General features: G+C 39.7%; 1 protein-coding gene across 1 annotated transcript in view; it reads right to left on the minus strand.

Annotated features, from left to right (window-relative positions):
* Positions 1–23,729, minus strand: part of prd1 (pruning defect 1) — a 71,773-nt gene extending 48,044 nt beyond the window's left edge. Inside the window, 1 exon segment of the mRNA XM_067100575.1 lies at positions 23,505–23,729. Within this exon segment, the coding sequence (XP_066956676.1) occupies positions 23,505–23,570 (66 nt within the window). The 5' untranslated portion in view covers positions 23,571–23,729.
* Between the last annotated feature and the right edge of the window lie 416 nt (positions 23,730–24,145).

A 24,145-nucleotide genomic window follows, 5' to 3' on the forward strand; every position in this document is an offset into this window, starting at 1 on the left:
TCTTTCAATTAAGACAAGGCATATAATATATATATATATATATATATATATATATATATATATATATATATATATATATATATATATATATGTATATACACTGCTGAAGTAATTTCCCTCGCCTCATAACCACTGACGCACGGAGCCATTTCACGATTAATCATAAATGTTGACACTTACTCAAGATCTTCCCAAAAGTATGGAAACTGAAAAATAATAGTTCTTAGTTTTTTCTTTCTGTTCCAATTTTCTTTATTCGTCTTATTTCTGTTATTGTTCATTTTCAAGATGAAATAGTCGACTGAAGGAGCCATCGGACGCTTATTGTCAAGATTGGCTTAAGGAATAAGCGGGAAGGGAAGAGAATCCTAGAGCTTAGCGAAGCATGCAACCAGAGGAGATAACACGAAGGAGAAATGTGACAAGAATCGAGGAACACGTAAGGAGGGGAGAGAGTTCAGTAACAGTCGGCATAGAAAAGAACAATGTAGGGGTAGATTTGTACAACAGAAGTGTTCAGACACAGTAGCTTGGAGAGAGAGAGAGAGAGAGAGAGAGAGAGAGAGAGAGAGAGAGAGAGAGAGAGAGAGAGAGAGAGAGAAACTGGGTTGGACTATCTATTAAAACAAGTCTGAGGAAACGCCATATAAAGACTCAAGATGTTGTGACAGATTCTAATATATTTTAAATCTGTTAAATGAAAGCTTGAGATTATTATATAAGCTGGCCATACTGCCCTAAAATGGAAAACTGCAGTACCTGCAAAATTTTCGAAATTGAGATACGCCATCTACTGGGCTCGTGGAACACTAATACACAAGTTACTGCAGTTTCAGAATGATTCTTCAATGCTTTCCACGAGTATTTAGGGGGTCCCATTTGTAGTATCTGCAAAATTTTCGAAAATGAGATATGCCACCTATTGGGCTCGTGGAACACTATTACACAAGTTACTGCAGTTTCAGAAGGATTCTTCAATGCTTTCCACGAGTATTTAGGGGGTCCCATTTGCAGTATCTGCAGAGTCAGTAGTAAGGCAAGGGAACATCAACCAAACTTGTCAGTTTTGTATTTTTGCAGATACTGCAGTCTTCCATTTTAGGGCAGCACAGACTCTGCAACGAATATTAAAATGCTTTTGCACCCCCGAGCAGAGTTTCTTATCCTCGTTTTCGCATTGAAAATCTACTCATCATCAACATTCCTCTAAAGGTCATACCAAAATCTCTTCTGAAATTTTCTGGAAAGCGCAAACAATCGGACATCTAAGCATCCGCGTCTGGAATCAGATCCATTTCAAAACCAATTTAAATCTTGTCTAGTCCACAGCTCATCTTGCAACGATTTTCAGAAGAATCCAACGGTAAATTTTAAGAGTTATCTTATGGGCGTACTGACAGACACCAGTGAATTTTCCTCCAATATCACTGATGGAGGGAATATATGCCGAATGGCGCGACGAAGTCCATTACCGCCTATCAACTTTAAAAGACTGCAGCTCTTCTCCTTCCTGGTCGCTGCACAAAAGTCGTCGAACCGCGTCAGATTAAACAACTCGACCACGGGGAATCTGAAAAACCGCCGGCTTTTCCTTCTTCTTCTTCTTCTTCTTCTTTTTTCCCTGTCTTTGATTTTCTGAAGTTTGGGCCGCACAAGAGCATCGACGCGGTCTTCCCAAAACTCTCTCTCTCTCTCTCTCTCTCTCTCTCTCGCGCACACACACACACACACACACACACACACAATCACGTGGAATAACAATAAATTTCTGACTCATCAGGATCGAACCCAGGTCTTTCAATTGACTTGTATGGTTTAGTGGCAGCCCTCCTTGCCTTTCAATTGAAAGACCTGGGTCTGATCCTGATGTGAGTCAGAAATTTATATATATATATATATATATATATATATATATATATATATATATATATATATATATATATATATATATATACACATACAGTATATATATACACACACACGCACACATATATATACATACTTATCTAAGTCTACCTGAGTCTACAGACTACAGAGAGGAAACATTGGTCCTCCCATCGGCATTCGCTTCAGAATGAACAAAAGTTTACAGACACACAGACTTCATTCAATGAGACTCGTGGCATATTCTTTGAGAGGAAGCATTCAGTATGCGACCGACGATGCCGAAAGCAGCTAATACGTTGGAATACCCAAATCACAACGGGATAAATCGAGGTTGCTCAAGAGATACGCCGGTGAATTTTGTAACGTTCCATCGTCTTATGTGTTCCTGAATTCAAAATGAAACGAAGAAAGAAGAGGCGCAGGAAAAATATAGGAAGAAGCAAGAATGAAAACGTTGAGATGAAAGGGGGGGAAGTAATACCAGAGAAGAATTTCTAATGCACGGATGATACCAAATCATTTTGACTAAGGGTGGAATATAATAATTTCATTACCTTGGCGTTGCACCATCAAATGTTAAGAGAGAGAGAGAGAGGGGGGAGGGGGAGTACCAAATCATTTTGACTGAGAGTGGAATATAATAACTTCATTACCTTGGCGTTGCACCATCAAATGTTGAGAGAGAGAGAGAGAGAGAGAGAGAGAGAGAGAGAGAGAGAGAGAGAGAGATACAAATCATTTTGACTGAGAGTGGAATATAATAATTTCATCAACTTGGCGTTACACCATCAACTGTTAAGAGAGAGAGAGAGAGAGAGAGAGAGAGAGAGAGAGAGAGAGAGAGAGAGAGAGAGAGAGAGAGAGAGAGGTTTATGAAAACCGTTATTAGAACATCAAGGATCTCAGATTCTACATGAGTGTAAAGGTGGCTCTTAATACTCAAATTTCGCGCACATTAACAGGAAACAAGACACAACACCCATTAATCTATAATATATAATAGAATAGCTTTTAAAATACAATGGCCATGTTTGGAACAAGAGCGTAGACTAGTAATATAATCAAACAAGAATAGAGTAACCATCCTACTACAGAAAATATACAAGCAACAGAATAATTAAACACACATAAAGTAAATATACATAAAAACAGATAAACATAAAGAGAAGGAAAAGTAAAAATGCAAGAGAAGTACACATGTACGAAAACATATTATTATTATTATTATTATTATTATTATTATTATTCCGTAGATGAAACCCATTCACACGGAACAAGCCCACCAAAGGGGCCACTGACTTGAAATTCAAGCTTCCAAAGAATATGGCGTTCATTAGGAAGAAGTGGGAGGAAGTAAAGAGGAATACAGAGAGAAGAATTAAGTGTTAGCATATCAACTTACACAGAAGATATACAAAATTAAAGAAAAATGAGGACACCAAACACTGCGGGGTGTGGAAGCGTTCCATTAATATAACTTCGCCGGCTTTACCGAACGAAACTTCCTGGGAACTTGAAAGCTTCAGACCTCCTCGGAGGCGTCATTCGCCTTAACCCCCAACCCCGCCCCTCCCCTTCCCCCTGGGGAAACGAATGCCAGGGGCCTCCCCTCAGGTCTCAAGCAGCTCTTTAAAATCATGGAAGCCCTACAAAGGGCGCTTAACACACTAAACCTGAGGATTAGGGGAACCTCTTTTCTTTTTTACTTTACCTGGTTTGATTTTTTGTCGTTTCTCGGCAAAAGAACAATTGTATAAATAGATGAGTATCACTAAATAAACATGGCTAATGGTAACAAATATATAAATAGATGAGTATCGCTAAATAAACAAAACTAATGTAACAGTCATCAAAGAATATTATCAGACTATCACAAAATAAACAAAATAATGGTAACATTCATAAAAAAATATGATCCGATTATCGCAAAATAAACAAAACTGATTGTATCACAAAATAAACAAAACTAATAATAACAATCTTTAAAAAATATTATTAGAAATATAAAGACTAAAACAAACATAAAGCAGTTGTATTCATGTTCTACGTATTATTATTATTATTATTATTATTATTATTATTATTACAACAAACACCGAAATTTGAAAATCAACCTCCCAAAAAATATATCATTACAAATTCTTAACGTAACCAGCGCTAAACTTATCCCACATAAGTATATCTGCATTCACGTCGTTCTCTAAGCCAACTACACACCCGAGACAATAGCAGCACCCTATACAGACAGCGTCCTCGTCCGTCTAAGCAATAGTGCGCGCATCTAAACTCAAGAGATTCTTAAAGGTGAAGAGGAGTTTGAGAGCGCTGGGGAAAACCTCTGCATCCAGAATCTTTCTTTTACAGAGAGAGAGAGAGAGAGAGAGAGAGAGAGAGAGAGAGAGAGAGAGAGAGAGAGAGAGAGAGAGACCTTAAAAAGAGAGACATCCAATAGAGAGAGAGAGAGAGAGAGAGAGAGAGAGAGAGAGAGAGAGAGAGAGAGAGAGAGAATCTTAAAAAGAGACATCCAAGAGAGAGAGAGAGAGAGAGAGAGAGAGAGAGAGAGAGAGAGAGAGAGAACATATTCTATCGACCCTTTCATAAAATGGGAGGCCGTACCGTATTGTTCCAGCATTAATTAAGGCGTTCTCTGTAATAATCCGCATCCCGGAAATGCCAGTCTGAGGATCGAAGTCGAGGAGGAAAAGAAAGTCTGGATTAACAGCAAGATCCTTCTTAGAATGTATTCAACGTTCTCATGGCCACATAACTATTAAACACTATCTTTGAAGTCCATCGACATCGTGTGGTAAGCTGACAGACAGACAAGGGTACAAATGAATGCGACAGCTGTCACTGACAGACGAAGAAAAATGAATACAATTGTCACTGACAAACAAAGACGAATTAGTACGACTGTCACATACGAACAAGGACAAATCTATACAATTGCCACTGAAGCCCGAAGGCAAAATGAATACAATTGTCACTGAAAACAGAAGACAAATCAACACAATTGTCACTGAAAACAGAAGACAAATCAATGCAATTGTCACTGAGAACGGAAGACAAATCAATGCAACTGTCACTGAGAACGGAAGACAAATCAATGCAATTGTCACTGAAAACAGAAGACAAATCAATACAATTGTCACTGAAAAACAGACAAATGAATACAACTGTCACTGAAAAACTGACAAATGAATACAACTGTCACTGACAAATAAAGACAAATTAAAACAAAAACTGTCACTGACAAATAAAGACAAATGGATGAATACAACAACAGTCTAATGTCGCTGACCAAGATATCAATAATTAAATTAATATTGATATTTTTGCCTTTTTTAAAAGCCCTGATGACTTGTACAAAAGAGAAGGGGGGCGAACACCCCGGCCCCCATTCCCCCCCTGAAAAAAAAGAAAAAAAAAGAAAGTAAAATATGCAACATCTTTTAAAGGTCAATGTTATCTTAGTTGTCCCTCGCCTCACGAGAGAGAGAGAGAGAGAGAGAGAGAGAGAGAGAGAGAGAGAGAGAGAGAGAGAGAGAGAGAGAGAGAGAGAGGAGAGAGCAAAGTGAAGTGGGATTATTATAACTGTTCTCTCCTATAAATGTCAGGGGAGAAATTCCCCTTGAACGTAATCTCACTCCATGGAATGCAATTTTCACTCTCGAGGCATCATCTAATACCAAAAGCTGTTGTCTTAATGTCTAATAAGTAAAATGCCTTTTATAACAACACAAAGGAAAATGCTGTTATTAAAATAATAATGTCGTATTTCTACGGTTGAGTCAAATTGCTCACAACCTTCAGATAATGTTGCAAGATTCTCTGTCCCTCCCCTTACATTTAAACACAGGTTTGACTGAGGGAATGAATCTCTCTCTCCTCTCTCTCTCTCTCTCTCTCTCTCTCTCTCTCTCTCTCTCTCTCTCTCTCTCTCTGGTAAGCATCAATGCTTGTAGAAAGTAATGGATATTACTGGATGCAAATGACCATTAACGAAATCAGGTATGTTAAAAAATAACAAGCAAACCATCTCACCTTCTAAGGCACCACCAAGCTCTGGAATTCTCAACGAGATTGCGTTTTCCCGAAGTTGCTTCTCCCGCCGCCTAAGGACAATGATAATTTTCAGAGCCGGTGAGGAAGATGTCGGTAAAATACGTATTATCCTGGAGGAAATATTTATATATTTTTCACGTGAGGAACCAGTAGGATGGAAAAATTGGGGGTAGAAAAGAAGAATGGAATAGAATCTACAATTTAGGCCGGAGGCCAAGCGCTGCGACCTATGAGATCATTCGGCGCTGCAAGGAAAGTTGAGAGTAAATGGTTACGAAGGTGTAACAGGAGGAAAACCTCAAAGCAGTTGCACTATGAAGCACTTGTTAAAAGAGGGTGGACGGTAAGATGGAAGAAAGACTATGAAAGGAGGTACAGTAAAAGAAATGAAAGGGGTTGTAGCTAGAGGCCGAAGAGACACTGCAATACAAAGAACCTGAAGTAATGCCTACAGTGCACCGCGTGTGAGGTGCACTGAAGTCACGACCCACCTACGGAGAAAATTGGGGGCAAGGGGTACACCAGCCATACCGGCTCGGCAAGATGATCAATTCCCAGCAGTGAGTCAGTGCCACGGCAGGTGAGAAATTACGGGCTGTTCTATGAGCAAGAGCCCGTGCTGGCATAAAGCCTGCTTAATCAAAAACAACAACAGGTGAGAAAGTTACGGACAATGACAGCCAAACATGAACGAGCATTTAATGGTACCGTATAAACAAGTGTCAGAAATGAACTATTTCTTTATAGCCGTCACAGACGTCTACCATGAATCATGGAGCATATTTAATGAGCAATTTTCTATTTTTGTTTCGTTTTGTTTATTTAGAGGCCACTAAGACGCTCAACGAAAAAGGATGAAAGATGAGAGGAGTCACGGAAAACCGGATATAGAGTTCTAAGGGTTAGATTAAGACAAGTGCAAAATATCTCGGTATGGTCTGCAGGGATATAAGTGCTTTTTCAGCAATGGTCAAGAGCACTTATGTGCTAACGGTATCTGGCACTGATTGTGTTCAACCACCCAGGTATACTGACTAAACCAAAATACTCTACAACAGAAAACAAAAATAAAAACTGTCATTTTAAAATGCTTCACATGGGGGCAATAGACTTCTGGAACTGTCACGAAAGCACTTAGTCAGGCATCTTTTACATCTATCGTCATCTTGCAAGTCAAGATCGGCACCTTGTACACACACACACACACACACACACACACACATATATATATATATATGTATGTATTCCATTTGTAATTGATTTTTCTATACATAATTACTTCATATTTAAAATAACAACACCGAATTTTACTGCTTATCATTGAAAGTATATTTGTTGGATAAGAAACAGCTGAAAATATTCGGCACCTTTTTATTACATCTGTTTACATTTGATCTTTTTTCTCTACTTTTCTCTATTTATTTTAAGTTATTTGCAAAATGGACTTCAAGTCAAGATCAGACCTTTGCGCTCCAGAACCTAACCACTGACATGGGTTTCTATTCTATGAAATTCTAGGAACCAATTCCTTACAGCTGTACAATGCTTCAGAGTTTTGGCATAAGCTGGGCTAGCCTATAACCTACGGTCTCAAGCCTTTGGAAAAAAAAAATCCGACGGAAAACTTTCAATCGTTTTAGGAGGCATAAACATAGTCCCCTTATTTGCGCCACCGATAGTTTTATATATACTATTATATTATCTGGTTAAAAGCTGACTGAGCACTCCCATGTGACAGTATCTTCAAGGACGTGCTAATATCAGTCACACTTATCATGAAACTGCACTGCTTACTTACTGATATGAGAATACACATCGGAGCAGAATTTACACGACTCCCTGATCACGGTTAAACAGACGTTCGAAATCATCAAACGGTGAAATTAATTAAAGCAACGACTCTTCACAAGACACGTCGCGCCTTGCAGTTTCCTAAAGGCTAGAGGGCGCCTTGGAACCACTTCAAGGAGCTGTACACACCCCAGAGTAATGACGAACTTCAACATTGAACCACTGGTGGAAGGACGAGGCAATGGAACCACTCAAGAACAGAACAACATAAAGAAAATTTGTCATGCACTTGGAAGGTAAAATACTGTTCCAGAGGCATGCAGAGAGAGAGAGAGAGAGAGAGAGAGAGAGAGAGAGAGAGAGAGAGAGAGAGAGAGAGAGAGAGAGAGAGAGAGAGAGATCATAATCACTACAGTCATAATCCCATACATGCTTCATTTTTCTGGAGCAAAATCCCCCATCAAAGTTATCAGAATGGCTTTGCTTTGTAATCCCATAATCACTACAGTCATAATCCCATACATGCTTGGCAATTTTTCTGGAGAAAAATCCCCATCAAAGTTATCAGAATGGCTTTGCTTTGTACTCTGTCAGAGAGAGAGAGAGAGAGAGAGAGAGAGAGAGAGAGAGAGAGAGAGAGAGAGAGAGAGAGAGAGAGAGAGAGAGATCAAAATTTAGAAATAAATAAATAAATAAATCTATAAATCAAAACGAAAATATATGAGAGTATTAACTTCTGGTTCGTGGTTTTACTGATTGCACACAGCGGTGCAGACTGGGGGAGGGAGAGAGGAGAGTGGGAGAGGAGAGGGAGAGGAGGTGGAGAGGGAGAGAGGGCGAGGGTGGGAGGGAGTGTAAGAGACGCGATTTCGCCAATACATAAATCAATGGCTTGCAGCTGAGAGAGGTCACAACGGGGGAAACGTTCCAGGTTCCAGGGGAGGCCTGGAAGGTGGGAGGCTGGAAATATGGCTCACGGTCATGCAGCGTGAATGAGGAGTCACGTATTCAGAGAGAGAGAGAGAGAGAGAGAGAGAGAGAGAGAGAGAGAGAGAGAGAGAGAGAGAGAGAGAGAGAGAGAGAGAGAGAGAGAGAGAGAGAGAAAAATATTCCATCAAGGAGAGAGAGAGAGAGAAAATTCCATCGGGTTATTCCATCAAGAGAGATAAAAAATATTCCATCAAGGGTTAGAAGACTCATTAATTCAGCATCCATCCAAAACGCTGCAGAAAACTGACAGGGCAAATTTCAGCATCAAAATTTCCACGTCACTGCCTTCTTGCCTACCTGTGACTAACTAAACAACCATGTTGATGTGGCTTTCGTAGTGCGATTTCACGCAATTTCACTACGTTTTCTCCAGATGGAAGAGAATATGAACGGAGGTGCAGTAAAAGGAACGAAAGGGGTTGCAGCTAGGAGCCGAAAGGACTCTGCAAAGACCCCAAGCAATGCCTACAGTGCACCATATGAGGTGCACTGACGGCACTAACCCCCAAGGGGGGGTAAACGCGTATAGATCAAGAAAAACACAACAAATTTCACCTAGCGCGGACCCTTTCTCCTAAAAATAATAATAAAATAATAATAATAATAATAATAATAATACCATCCATTTGTAAGGCTTAGCTGAACTAAACTGGATTAACAAGGAAGTAGCAGCCGGACTGGATGAGACGAGATTCCAATTATCCATCCACCTGACTTGAAGATTTGGAGGCCATCATATAATCGGATCTCATTCATCTTCGTTCGTTCATTTTTTTTTTACTGGTAATATTAGGCCATCAGCTTTGAACACTGCTGGTTTTCACTCGGTTAAATTTTTCAACCCTTCATTACTTTTCGTTTCCTCTCTCTCTCTCTCTCTCTCTCTCTCTCTCTCTCTCTCTCTCTCTCTCTCTCTCTCTCTATAAAAACTTTCATTTTTTTATTACCTAAGGAAAGCATTTCTTCACACACAGAACCTCTCTCTCTCTCTCTCTCTCTCTCTCTCTCTCTCTCTCTCTCTCTCTCTCTCTCTCTCTTAATTTTTTGCTTAATATGGAAAGCGGAAAGCTCTCTCTCTCTCTCTCTCTCTCTCTCTCTCTCTCTCTCTCTCTCTCTCTCTCTCTCTTTCTTTTTTTGTTTCCTATGGAAAGCCTCTCTCTCTCTCTCTCTCTCTCTCTTCTCTCTCTCTCTCTCTCTTCTCTTTCTTAACAATTCTTTTTAATATCTCTCAGGAAAGCTCTCTCTCTCTCTCTCTCTCTCTCTCTCTCTCTCTCTCTCTTACCTTAATTTTTTTGCTTAATATAGAAAGCGGAAAGCCTCTCTCTCTCTCTCTCTCTCTCTCTCTCTCTCTCTCTCTCTCTCTCTCTCTCTCTCTCTCTCTCTCTCTCTTTAATTTTTTGTTTCCTATGGAAAGCTCTCTCTCTCTCTCTCTCTCTCTCTTACCTTAATATTTTTGCTTAATATGGAAAGCGGAAAGCCTCTCTCTCTCTCTCTCTCTCTCTCTTTCTTTAATTTTTTGTTTCCTATGGAAAGCCTCTCTCTCTCTCTCTCTCTCTCTCTCTCTCTCTCTCTCTCTCTCTCTCTCTCTTACCTTAATTTTTTTGCTTAATATGGAAAAGAAAGCCTCTCTCTCTCTCTCTCTCTCTCTCTCTCTCTCTCTCTCTCTCTCTCTCTCTCTCTCTCTCTCTTACCTTAATTTTTTGCTTAATATGGAAAGCGGAAAGCCCTCTCTCTCTCTCTCTCTCTCTCTCTCTCTCTCTCTCTCTCTCTCTCTCTCTCTCTCTCTCTTTAATTTTTTGTTTCCTATGGAAAGCTCTCTCTCTCTCTCTCTCTCTCTCTCTCTCTCTCTCTCTCTCTCTCTCTCTCTCTCTGTCTAAAGATATCACGAGGGAAATTTCAAGCTTCGCATTCTTCACAAATTCATTCCCCGAAACATGACTCGGACAAAAGCTTCATTCAAGCGAAGAAGACGCATAATATTCACAGTGGGAGACCGACTCCTCTTGAATCTTCCCCCAACCCAACCCCACCCAACAAAGTCCAAGTACATCCTCCCCACCCCACCTTCTTCGAGAGACTCCACCCGAGATAGCTTTGAATGGTCTAATTAAGATAATTTATTTTTAGTTCTTGTCTGATTCATTACTCATTTAAATGAATGCGGATATTTTTTTTCTTCTCTGGTATCAACACAAGCCACGATGAAAGTTATATTAAAAGTTCAAGAGTTGTGTCACTTCTAAGTTATAATATTCAATAATTCCCCATTGGCAGGGTGGGTACCGTTCTCAGCTAGCACTCTGCTGGGCCCGCGTTAGATTCTCCGACCGGCCAATGAAGAATTGGAGGAAGTTATGTCTGGTGATAGAAATTCGTTTCTCGCTATAATGTGGTTCCGGATTCACAATAAGCTGTAGGTTTTCGTTGCTAGGTAATGATTGGTTCTTAGCCGTAAAATAATCAATCCTTCGGGCCCAGCCCAAGGAGAGCTGTTAATCAGCTCAGTGGTCTGGTTAAACTAAGGAATACTCAAACTTTATAATATTCACTCCAAATGAACACTGTCCAATGTATCGCGTAGACCTACGTCAAAGCATTTCCATAAAACATACCTCGTACGGAGAATAATTTTATCAAATATTCGTACAGAATTGAATTGAATATAGAGTTTAGGCCAAAAGCCAAGCACTGGGACCTATGAGGTCATTCAGCGCTGGAAAGGAAATTGAGAGTAGGTAGGTTGAAAGGCGTAACAGGAGGAAAACCTCTTAGCTGCACTATGAAATCTCTGTTAGGAGAGGGGTGGATAGCGAGATGTAAGAGATAATATAAATGGAGGTACAGTAAAAGGAACGAAAGGGGTTGCAAAGAACCTTTAGTAATCCTACAGTACGCCTCATGAGGTGCACTGACGGCACTACCCCCTCTACGGGGCAAATATTCGTATATGACTAGCGAGTAGGCTGGATGTTTTAACACCATCTGCACGGCGTATGTTACACCAATTGCACCAAAAATATATTGTTACAGCATTTATACCATTGTTCAAACTTTTATAATGAATGTCCTACATACATGAAAACAAATAAATTAAAACACACGCACATTAAAACGTTAACATCGAAAAAGCACGCACACACACAGACACACAATCTGAAATCAGGTGGATGGATAATTGGATATCCATTCTTCTTCTTCTTCTTCTTTTCTTCTTCTTCTTCTTCTATAATTAAAACTATCAATATGAGAAACATTTCCATAAGTGAAATTTGTGCTAATAAACACGTGTATATATATATATATATATATATATATATATATATGTGTGTGTGTGTGTGTGTGTGTGTGTGTGTGTGTGTGTGTGTGTGTGTGTGTGTGTGTGTGTGTGTGTGTGTTTATTTATGTACATATATACAACTTTTTGAACCTCGTCTGGTGTAAAGCATTGGAGACGAGGTTGTTTATCTCAGAAAACACAAAAAAAAAGAAAACTGTAAGTGATTATATGACGCAGGTTTCTTTCCAGTAGACGATAGCTTAGAAGCGTTTGGTATTAATCATCACTACCTTCACTAGCAACCCGTGAAAAAAAAAATATATCGCTGAAGCCGTATGACTCATCAGGGTTGGAAGGGGTGGGGAGGGATTGGGGGATTGGTACCTTAGGGGGGGGGTCTACGAGAGAGAGAGAGAGAGAGAGAGAGAGAGAGACTTGTCGCCGCCTTCCGTCCGCCATGGCGGCGACACTTATGCATCGCTTATCTGGTTAGTAACGGGGCAATGCAAACATCGTATACGATAACGATTGGAGTACGATAAAGATAAAAGGTGCTAATTAAGGCCACAGGAGCTATAATAATAAAACAAAACGCGGTGTTGTTGTTGTTTTAGATTAAGCCAGCCTTGTGCTGGCACGGGCTCTTGATCCTGGAGCAGCCCGTAACAAAACACGATACTGAACGAGAGATATGTGAAAACCTATTGCATCTACTGAAAACGATTAAGGCTACGTAAAAGAATTATTATAGTACCACTTCGTACCTAAGGTTTATGGAAACATAGTACTAGTGAACTCAATATACATATATTCTCATATTTGAAAAATGAATGTTCGTTATCTTGATTTTAATTTACAATGTTTTTTAAATAGCCACATTCAATTATATATATATATATATATATATATATATATATATATATATATATATATATATATATATATATATATATAGCTTCCAAAATAAAAAAACAGAAATGCATGCTCATTATTAGTATTTGCAATGTTTCATATAAACGGCAAAAAAAGAAAAAGCCTCAGCCTAGAAAAACCGTCCCAACTGAATAAACCAAACCTGGCCCCAAACCTCCTCTCCACATCCCCAACCACAAGGCCCACCCCTCTTTCCAAAAACCCAAATACTACAACACTGTGTCCGCTTTTACCAGAATACTCAGGCGCACTTCACATAGCGAATATTGTCCTATGGAAACTAACTGGTGTACCTCACCCCTACCCACCCACTCACCCATCCACGCACCCACCAAACCGACATGACTTCCTGTCTCTCACCTAGGACGCCCCCAAGCCCCGGTGGTGTCTCTCACCCTCCGATTCCGAAGATATTCTTCGTGGAATGAATCCAGAAATGGATTCTCATGTTAGGTCTAATTTGATGATGTGCTCGGCTCAAGTTTGCGGGGTGGGCGGGAATCCACACATAATCTTCATGAGCAATTGCTATCCATCCTCCTCTCTCTCTCTCTCTCTCTCTCCTCTCTCTCTCTCTCTCTCTCTCTCTCTAGGACGGCAGCAGAGTTCCATCAAAATGTGGAACATCACACAGTCAAAGCCGTGAGGCCGGTAGACCTAGTTCCCACAGGAATAAAATACCCGCACACACACGACTTATGTGTGTGTGTGTGTGTGTGTGCGCGCGCACTTTAAAACAATCAAATTACACTTTCACACCATGAAACTTAGACACTCAACGGCAACACATACAAAACAAACTGGAAAAAAAGCTAACAGTGAAGAGAACATCCTAGAAAAAACTATAATGCCTCGTAAACATGACAAACGAAGAGGAGGCGGAGAAGAAACGTCAGGGATCAGCCGGAGACTTCTCCCAGCATTTCTCCCTCGTGAATGATAATTTCCACGACGACGCCCACCTCCTGCTCCCCATTCCCTCAGCAGTTCCTCCTTTCCTGTGCGAGTCGGGGAGGAGAAGGAATTCTTTGCACGTAGCTGATTATGTTTTCAGTGTCTGCTGCGTGTGTTTGTGTGTGTAGTAGATAATAAAAATGCAATATTATACTTGGGATTTGCTTCTTTAAAGACTACAAAATATTTTGAGATGAATAATGACGAGAGAGAGAGAGAGAGAGAGAGAGAGAGAGAGAGAGAGAGAGAGAGTGTGCATCCTTGATATGTTTGGGAACATGAAGTGTAAAAATTCGATTAACAAAAGCGACCTGGTGAGAAAAGGCGCCGAGAGAAAGGGTAATGGCAAAACTGTCCCATAATAAAAGGCGCTAATGGAAATATGCTGTTATAAGCGAATGCAGTTTTGTACTTAAATTGAAAGCGTATTCAGGCGCCTAAGAATGTTTAATGTAGGGAAGAGTTTGCTAATTAAAATTAGTAAACGTTATGACAAGTTTAGTTTTTGCGGATAAAAGCAAGCCAGTAAAAAGAATTATAATAAGGGAACCTAACCTCACGTTGATGGCATTACCAATGACGCAATAATTTAAATGTATGTCATCTTTTGGGGTAGATATCTATGAATGGATGCGTATGACAACCTTTGCATGTAAAAAGGGTTGTGGTAAGGGGAAGTATAAATATAGAGTTAAAGCAGCGTTCATATTCAGTACAAGTGAATAAGAGCGTGATTACTGAAGCAATCACGAATAAAAATTGGCTTAAATACACTGTACACTACTGATTTCCTCCAACACTGAAAATGCGGTAATGCATCAAGAGTACTACTTGAAATGTAAAGGGTAGTTGTTAAGACCAATTAGGTTTTGATAATGACATTGAACTTTAAAATAAAATTCTATTAATGACGGAATAGCTTAGTGTAAAAGACGATTTGCGACCAGAAGAGCCTAATTGTAGGCTATGCTCAAACGAAAGGAACGATAACTTATGGAAAGACTGCATGTAGCGGTACGCCTTTGGGATAGAGACTGAGATGAAACATTCAAAGTGGACTAGCTAATGCCAGTTGATATAGCAGAAGTGTCTGATGGTAGAGTTTGGCGATGTTTGCTATGCAAGGGTGATGGAAGATGGAAGTGGTATCGACTCCATGAAGTGTGCGACTGTAAAACCTATGGACACCTACAGACAACGGCAGAGTTCGTCCCCAGTTTGACGAACTGGCGTAAGCCATTTTTTCCTCATTCTTCAGACTTTATTGTTATTCAGAGCTTCTAATTAGCTCATCTTCTGAGAAAATTTGCTGGGAAATCTGACAACGCAGACAGCTGAAATGGGATACGCCAGTTTGCCAAAACAGGGACGCATTGATGTACGGCAAGTCCTAAGAGTACGGTAGGTGGTGCAAGGTAGAAAACTATGTTCTGCAAAAGTACGCACAAAGCTGAAATACTAAAGGTCAGTGAAAAGCATTACTTACTGAACAGAAGAAGACTGCTTGCTGGATGAAAATACACAAACCGTCCGATGGATTTAACTTATGTAGAAAAGGTGATTACTTATGGTAAACACTGAAACTAGTTAGCTTTAATATACATTATATATACCTCTGCCTATGAAATTTCACTGAAATCCAACGATAATGTTTTGAGACCTCTCGTCGGTGGACAAACAAATAAATCACGTATGAATACGGAGGAAAGTATCACTCCTGAAAATACAATGTGTAATAATATACATTGTATATTATTCCCTAATATACATTGTATATTATGGAATAAAATGCAATTGAGCATTGTGCCTAACACAAACTAACTCAATTTTTATGGAGTGGTTTTCTAGAACGGCCCCACGACGCAAAAACCAAGCTATCGGTTCTCTCTCTCTAGAGAGAGAAGGCGGCGACCACGCCCCTCCTTACGTCTAGTTTTTTTTTTATGTCAAGATTTCAGCCTTTCTTTTAGAATACTTTTGAAAGCTACGAGAAGAAACTGAAGCAAACGATTTCAGGGGGGATAACCGAATTATGAACCAGCATACAACGAGCACAGAACTTACAAAAAAAAAGTACCAACAAATTATCTCACTTGTACTGGTTATATAAACCATTTTCTATAATGTTCGATCAAAAATTTGTATTGATAAACGTAACTCAATGTGGAGCTCTCCTATAGAATAATAATAATAATAATAATAATAATAATAATAATAATAATAATAAATCCTCCTCCCCTTTCAGTGCTCGGGATAAATTACTTAATTTCTCAAATCTTATTCCTTCGTCATTATTGTCCAGCGATTTGAAACAGTCCACCAATTAATACCTGTACTTTATTTTGTGCGGTATCTGATATGTCAGATATAACACCAATTGGCTAGAGAGATAAAACACGGGACACTTTAAAGAGGACCGACCGTTCAGGTAAGACAGTTTGACCTTCACACTGAAAAAAAAAAAAACTGTATTTCGAAACGCGGTGTCTCCTCGTGGAAGTGCTTACTCTCTCTCTCTCTCTCTCTCTCTCTGTGCTCCCATGAAACAATTGGTGACCTGGCAACTTTTGTACGCATAGCTACCATCGAATCGTCATCTACAGACTCTCATTGCAACTGGAGCTTCAGAAGTTCAAGCGAACATACTACCCTATTCTCCTTGCATTTTACAACATTTTTATCTATGTATTCATTTATTAATTTTTCTTTTTTAGTAAGTGGGATCTCTTCTTTCTGTATTTCCACTTTTTCCTCTTAGCTTTCCTAATGAACACCTTAATATTCTTTTGAAAGCTTGAATTTCCAAGTCAGTGTGGCTTTGTGGGCTTGTTTCATATGAATAGGTTTCATCTTCTGAATAATAATAATAATATTATTATAAAAATAACTATTACAGTACACCGTTATATCTTTATTCATACGCAATTACACAAGCTGCATTTCATGTGGACTTACACTTAAAACTTAAATGAGCCCACGCCAAAAATATAAATAGCCGAGTCATTCACTAAATTTCAAGAGGAGAAAATTGCAACACATGCGAATTGCAATATCATACCAAACCACGAATGTCACGACCTAAGAATCTCAAGTCATCGTGAGACTTTTTACTCTGCCAGAAGTTTTCTATTGCAGGCTCTCTCTCTCTCTCTCTCTCTAATCTCTCACATCTCTCTCACTCACACGCTACAACACACACACACACACACACACACACACACACACACACATACATATATATATACATACATACACATATATATATATATATATAATAAATACAACATTTAATACAATGTTTCCAAAACTTCCAAAACCTTTACAAAAAGATGAGACCTCACCCCTGAACTTTTAAACCTCAAACCTTTTTCATGTCTAGGTTTTCTTTCTCGGCCGTCCTTGAACCTCCGAGACTCCTGTGTATCCCTCACAATAATCGGAACGGCAAATATCTACCCAAAATAAACAGTTCTTCTTCCCCCCTTTATCGCTGCTGACCACTGACAACAGTAGAGTATCCTTGGCAACAAGAAGCATATTCATCCTCATACTACATCCTTGTCTGGCTTCTCCATAAACCATTAATAATCAAACCTTTTCTTTTTTACTAATAAGCGAGATCTCTTCTTTCGGTGTTTCCCTATACCTCCTCTTACTTCTTCCTTATGAACACCATAATATTCTTCGGAATTTCAAGTCAATGGGCCCTGTGGTGGGCTTGTTCCATATGAATAGCGTTCATCTTCAGAGCAATAATAATAATAATAATAATAATAATAATAATAATAATAATAATAATAATAATAATAATATCGTGATATTAGCATTACTCATAACAGCTTAAAACTGTTTACCTGAACAGATAATTTTCAAGTAAACCAATAATTTTTTTTTCACGTATAAATTATGGAATTATATACCTAAGGTTGTGTAAGGAATGAGAAATGGTTGACTGTAAAAGATACAGGCTTGACTGGTGATGGCAACGAGTCGTTACAACGACTGGTGAAAATGTGTGGGAGCATTCTAGATAATGAAAGTGACTGATCGCAAGGGTAAGGTAATGATTGCCAACTCAAAGCCACGAAGACGTTTACTGAACACTAAATAGATACTGGAAGAAAGGAAACGCCAGACTTATAGTGACTTAGAAGACAATGTCAAAGATGTGGCAGACGGGAAAAAAAACAAGTATACAGTGCAACCGAGTTTTCTGTACAGCGGATAATGTTGTGTGAGACTCTCCGCCACGGCCCACGAAACTCTCAGCTGGCCGTGGTGGCCTGTGTTGTTGCGCTACCAGACGCATGATCATGGCTAACGCTAACCTTAAAATAAAAACTACTGAGGCTAGAGGGATGTAGTCTGGTATGTTTGATGATTGGAGGGTGGATGATCAACATACCAATTTGCAGCCCTCTAGCCTCAACAGTTTTTAAGATCTGGGGGCGGACATAAAAAGTGGGGGCAGAATAAAGAGCGGACGGACAGACAAAGCCGGCACAATAGTTTTCTTCTACAGAAAACTAAAACAGGTAGTACTGTGAGGTACTGTATGGGTAAAATATTAGGGAAGAGGAAAGGTGACGTTCACCGTCAAAGAACCGGTAAAAGGTGAATTGAAAAGATGGAGTAAAGTTTTAGGTGATAGAAAGAGTAGCTGAGAAGTTATAATTCGATGCTTTGCTGACGGGAGAGCAGTAGAGTGAATTCAACAGAGAGAGAGACGAATGACGCAGTGTATGTCAGAGGTGTCCGCGTGCTGCTAATGTCTGTGCAACTCTGTGTAAAGTAGAGGCAATATTCATGTTTGATTCAGCAGTTAAAATATGGTAGTGAATTCGATGCTTTACTGACGGGAGAGCAGTAGAGTGAATTCAATAAAGAGAGACGAATGACGCAGTGTATATCAGAGAGGTCCGCGTGCTGCTGTCGGAGCAATCCTGTGTGAAGCAGAGGCAATATTCATGTTTGACTCAGCAGTTAAAATATGGTAGTGAATGACGCGTTCTTTTCCCTAAACCTATGAATTTCAAGTGACTGTGGGATATAGGCCTATGGCTTAAACACAATAGTATAACAAATCAATGTATTAATTCACTAGGATAAAAAAAAGAATACCAATAAAGATAACAAGCTTATATCTCTCCCCTCGATGGCCATGGATACCTTACACAGTGGCAACCACTTTAATAAGATAGGAAACCCTACTAGTGAAGCAATTACATTGCAAATACCACCTTTACACGAAGGTCAAAGAAAGGTCTGAGAGAATTTCCTTCTATAATTATTCCTTACATGCACAGACGGTATTAGTTCAGTGTGTACGTAGTTCTGTTCTTTACTATCTATTTATCTCTTTTTTTCTGTGTTTCCCTTTACTTCCTCTTGCTTGTTCCTAATGAACACCACCATATTCTTTGGAAGCTGAATTTCAAGTCAATGGTCCCTTTGGTGGGCTTGTTCCATACGAATAGGTTTCATCTACTGAATAATAATAATAATAATAATAATAATAGTACACAATTCTGTTCATTACTGTAACCAATATCTAGGCCTTAAGTGCACCCCTGATCTTCGGTTCTGCTAGAACTCACGTGAAGAACGCTATGTACTGTTACATGACATCTCAACTGCATTCTTGAAAGCTTAAAAAACACGCGAAATCTATAGGCCTAAACATTCTTCAAGAATCATATCTAACACAGATATGGAACGTCCGTATTAATTCAAAATAAAATGAAATAGTATTAAGAGTGACAGGCACTGATCTAAATGACATTAATTCTTTAAATCATTGTGTTGCCAATTCCCAGACGGAACCTTTGCTTGGGTTAAAATTCCAATAACCTGATCACTTGCACATGCTGTTTCTGGCAGCGACAACCAACGAATTTTTCACATGAGTTTCGTAAGGTCAGATGGTGTCCTTATGCAGACCAGGCATGACCAGGACCCACTTAGAGGGGTCCAGGGCATGACAAGTAATGCCAAATCTAGAAAAAAAAAATCAGTGCTACCAGCCGCCAGAATGAACTTAGAATATTGAAAATAGAGAAAAACGGTCAATATGGAATATAAAATTTAGGCCAGAGGCCAAGCTCTAAGACCTATGAGGTCATTCAACGCTGGAAGGGAAATTGAGAGTAATAGGTTTGAAATGTGTAACAGGAGGAAAACCTTGGGGTTGCAGCATGAAAAAACTGTTGAGAGGGTGGAAAGTAAGATGGAAAAGAATAAGAACGGAGGTACAGAAAAAGGAATGAAAGGGGTTGCAGCTATGAGGGTCGAAGGGACGCTGCAAAGAAATGCCTACTGTGCACCGAGTGAGGTGCACTGACGGAGCTAACCTCCCACGTGGAGTTTAAGAATGGAACCCAAATGGCTGTCTACGAAGGAAAAAAAAAACATTACCCTACCTCCAGAGAGTAATATAGGATGCATTCTTCAATTTAACATAACGGTGGCTGAATTTAACAACAGAAAGACGGTGAAATCATCTTGCTAGGAAAACAGAGACTACAATATCGAACCAAGTCACAATGCGAGCTTTAGGTTCTATCGAGACGGGAAACAAGAAACGCACTAAAAGGAAGCTCGCCATTTCAATCTTGAACGGATACATCCGTCATAAAGCTACTGTAAATTTACGATGAAGAGAACTCGCCATATACAAGCAAAATATCCAACCACCGAAAAAGCAGATTGCTTTCCTCGATCAATCTTAAAACAACCAATCTGGGCAACTCTCTCCGTCCGAATAAACTTGACGTTCAGCTTTGTCCTGCGGATCAATATTTAATTTGAAGCCATTGAACGGTCAAACTCGTCGGTAGCGAATATACTGTAGTTGGAATGGAGGACTGTCTTCCTTACTGTTATTTTATATTCTTTGTTTACTCTTTATTAATTGGCATTTTCCATTTTGTGAGAGCCTGCTTTGTAAGTTAACGTAGAGGTTATTCCTTACGAATTTCTTTTTAATTCGAATCATAAAAAGCAAACAATGGAGTTGCAGCCACTGATTTGTACATCGCAAAATTAACAACCTCTGCAAAGCCCCGTCTTCATTTTACAGTAATTTTTGGGCTAACGTGAGCATTAGCAATGGAAAACTATACCTTAGGCTATCAACAATGAAACCGCACTTCCTTGGAACAGGTGATACCGGGGAGCCTTAAAGCGAACGGCTCCAGGGGGCGTCAATCGTCCTGTTTCCATCAAGTCTTATGGGGTGAGACTGCAAGACCCAAGTCCAGAGCTGATTAACTACCAGGTACTTCACTACCTGGGGTCAACAAATACATTGGAATTTTGTGGGGGTGTCTAAAGCGCTCCCGGCCGCTAGGGGATCGAACCAAGGAGAGTTGATTTGATTTGATTTTAAGAGATTTAGGCTATCAAGCCAAGCACTGGTACACTTTCCGTCAATCGACGCTTAAGGAAAGTGATAAGAGGGAGTTCGAGTGTGTTAGACAGCAGGATAAAAAGACCTAGAAAATAATGGAAATGAAGTACATAGGTCTAAAAGGTCGGCCTGGGAGGATACCCTATAAGCGAACTAAGAAGTAACGGTTAAAGAGGTTGGACATTAAGACTGAAGACAGTTAGCAGGGATGGAAGTAAAGGGTGAAGCTAAGGGTCGAAGGAACGATGCAAACACTCATAGTAATGCCTACAGTGCACCTCACGTTGATGGCAATTTACTGCCTAAGAGTGGCTAAATCCAGGAGAGAGAGAGAGAGATTTTTTATTTGAAGATGCTTTGGGGTAGGTTATATATCCGATATATCTGGAGAGAGAGAGAGAGAGAGAGAGAGAGAGAGAGAGAGAGAGAGAGAGAGAGAGAGAGAGAGAGAGAGAGAGAGAAATTTTTATTTGAATATGCTTTGGGGATGTTATATATTTGAGAGAGAGAGAGAGAGAGAGAGAGAGAGAGAGAGAGAGAGAGAGAGAGAGAGAGGAGAGAGAGAATTTTTTTATTTGAACATGCTTTTGGGATGTTATATTTGAGAGAGAGAGAGAGAGAGGAGTAGAGAGAGAGAGAGAGAGAGAGTAGAGAGAGACTTTTTTTAATGCAATTCTGACATGACAAATATTTCGCAGACCATTCGTCGGCGCTTCACATGTTTGCTTGTTTGTTCGTTTGCTTGCTTTCATCCATCAAAGCCCTATCATTTTTGGGGGGGGTTTTCCTGTCACAGCAAAACAATCCCAAGCAGGGAAACATTCGACCTTATATGGCATTTTTCCAATTTCCTTCGACACGTCCCGCATACAAAGGAACGCCATGAAATGGTGGAAAGCTGAAAATGTGAAAGCAGTGATGGGTGGGAAATTAAAGAAAAATGGTGAGAAATGAGGAATGCCTTGCCAAAACACTATCAAAACCCTCTAAATGGAGGTGATCTTGTTTGTAAATTTATAGTCCTACAAAATCTACATTATTCTTGGTTCAATTATTCATGATCATTCATATTAACATGGGTGCAGATTTTAAAACAATAATCACTACTTTTTAAAAGTTGTTTTACTATCATCTACGCTTACATTTATTAAGCCCTTGTTTTTTACCAGAGTTGAACTGGCCTTGAAACTGTGGGCACTTAAACCTTTATGTTTTGTTTAAGATCATTCAACTATGTTATATGGGAAGCGGTGAGGATCATTATTTGCAGAGTCCCAGACTCCAATACTGGCAATCAGTGTAATTTGAACGCCCTCAACACACCAAATTAATTTTTCCTTTTTGCTCAAATGTCTAAGTGATTCCATCTTACAATCACCTCAGCACATAATTGATAAAAACGTCACGGACCTATCAAAATATACAAACAGGAATACAGTAGTACAACGAATTCTTACAATGTAGCTGGTGACCGACATTCCACGGACGCCAGAAGCAACAAACCATAACAAAATGTGCAAATCATAAAAAAAAAAATAAGGACTGAGTAACTGTTTTTCGTAATGTGTAATATCTGATCTAATAAGGTATCGTTGAAACCCTGGATTGCCCAAGATACCTTGGCTAATCACTCTAAACATCTACTGTAACATATTCCCCTGGAGCCTCTGATAAAATACTACGGAATTTACGGTCCACTGCAAAAATGCACCACTCCTGGGGGCCTCTCTCACAGGATTTCCTTTGTTGACATTTTGCCCTGTGCAACCCTTTCACAGGTACAAACACCTCTGACACAAACCCATCTGACGTCAGTGCCATATCCACAACCACGACGAAGACCAATTGTCTGTGCATTTCTGTAGTTTCCATTATAGCGCAGTTTGGGACCGCAGATTTGGGGGGAGGGTTGAGCGATCGATGACTTGACTTGACCGCGACCCAAAGTCGCCACACATACACATAACGGAATAGTTTCATTTTCTTTCGTGAATTTCGCTGCTGCATTCCGTGAAATACGTTGTCGGTCGTGTAATCATTACAGACCCCACAGACGGAGTGAATGGGAACCCTTCACGAACCGTAAATGATGTCACGGACAGGAAAACCCCCTTCCACTCAGAGCGACAAACCACACCTAGCCAGTGGATGGGAAAATCAAAACAAATGTCATAATAGAAAAGAATTTTCGACTTCTACCTGTTTGATGGCCCTTCCGATTTCGTGGATGATTCGGTCTTTGACTCCTCCCTTCAGAGCTGCCATTGTCTCATAGCAAATCCCCTCCCGAGGCGTCGGAGGAGCAGAAAAGAAAAAGAATAATTTTCCCGATCTTCACATGCTGAAATTCTCACTCCACAAATGCCAACAGCTGACTGAACTGAAATCGTTGTTCTGTGCTGTACGAGAACTTCCAACAACTGCATGTCCACAGCAGCTGCCAAAACAAAGAAACGTAATCTCATTTCTTTCTTCTTTGTGTATAGACCACGTTTTTTTTATTATATTTGCGTAGTTATAAGTTATATTGCGCACAAAAACAAGACTGTATTCACCAAATTTGCTTTAAGTCGGGAAGAAAATAACATCTTACGTTTGGCAACAGAGGGCTCCTCCTTCTATCTATTTAGGATGGCAGCATTCGTTCTCTTCTTCCCAAAGCTCCTATAATTAAATAATCAAAAGTTGCGTAATATTTACTAGCTATTTCCTTGTACTACAGTCACAGGAATTTTGCGTATATTCAGCATGTGCAGAAACCGATTAAAGGCGATATGTTAATTGCATATTCTGATCACCCTGCCATTCGGGAATACATCATACATCGTCCTTCATTTTGA

Source organism: Macrobrachium rosenbergii, chromosome 56 (genome assembly GCF_040412425.1).
Source record: "Macrobrachium rosenbergii isolate ZJJX-2024 chromosome 56, ASM4041242v1, whole genome shotgun sequence".
NCBI classification, from domain to species: domain Eukaryota; kingdom Metazoa; phylum Arthropoda; class Malacostraca; order Decapoda; family Palaemonidae; genus Macrobrachium; species Macrobrachium rosenbergii.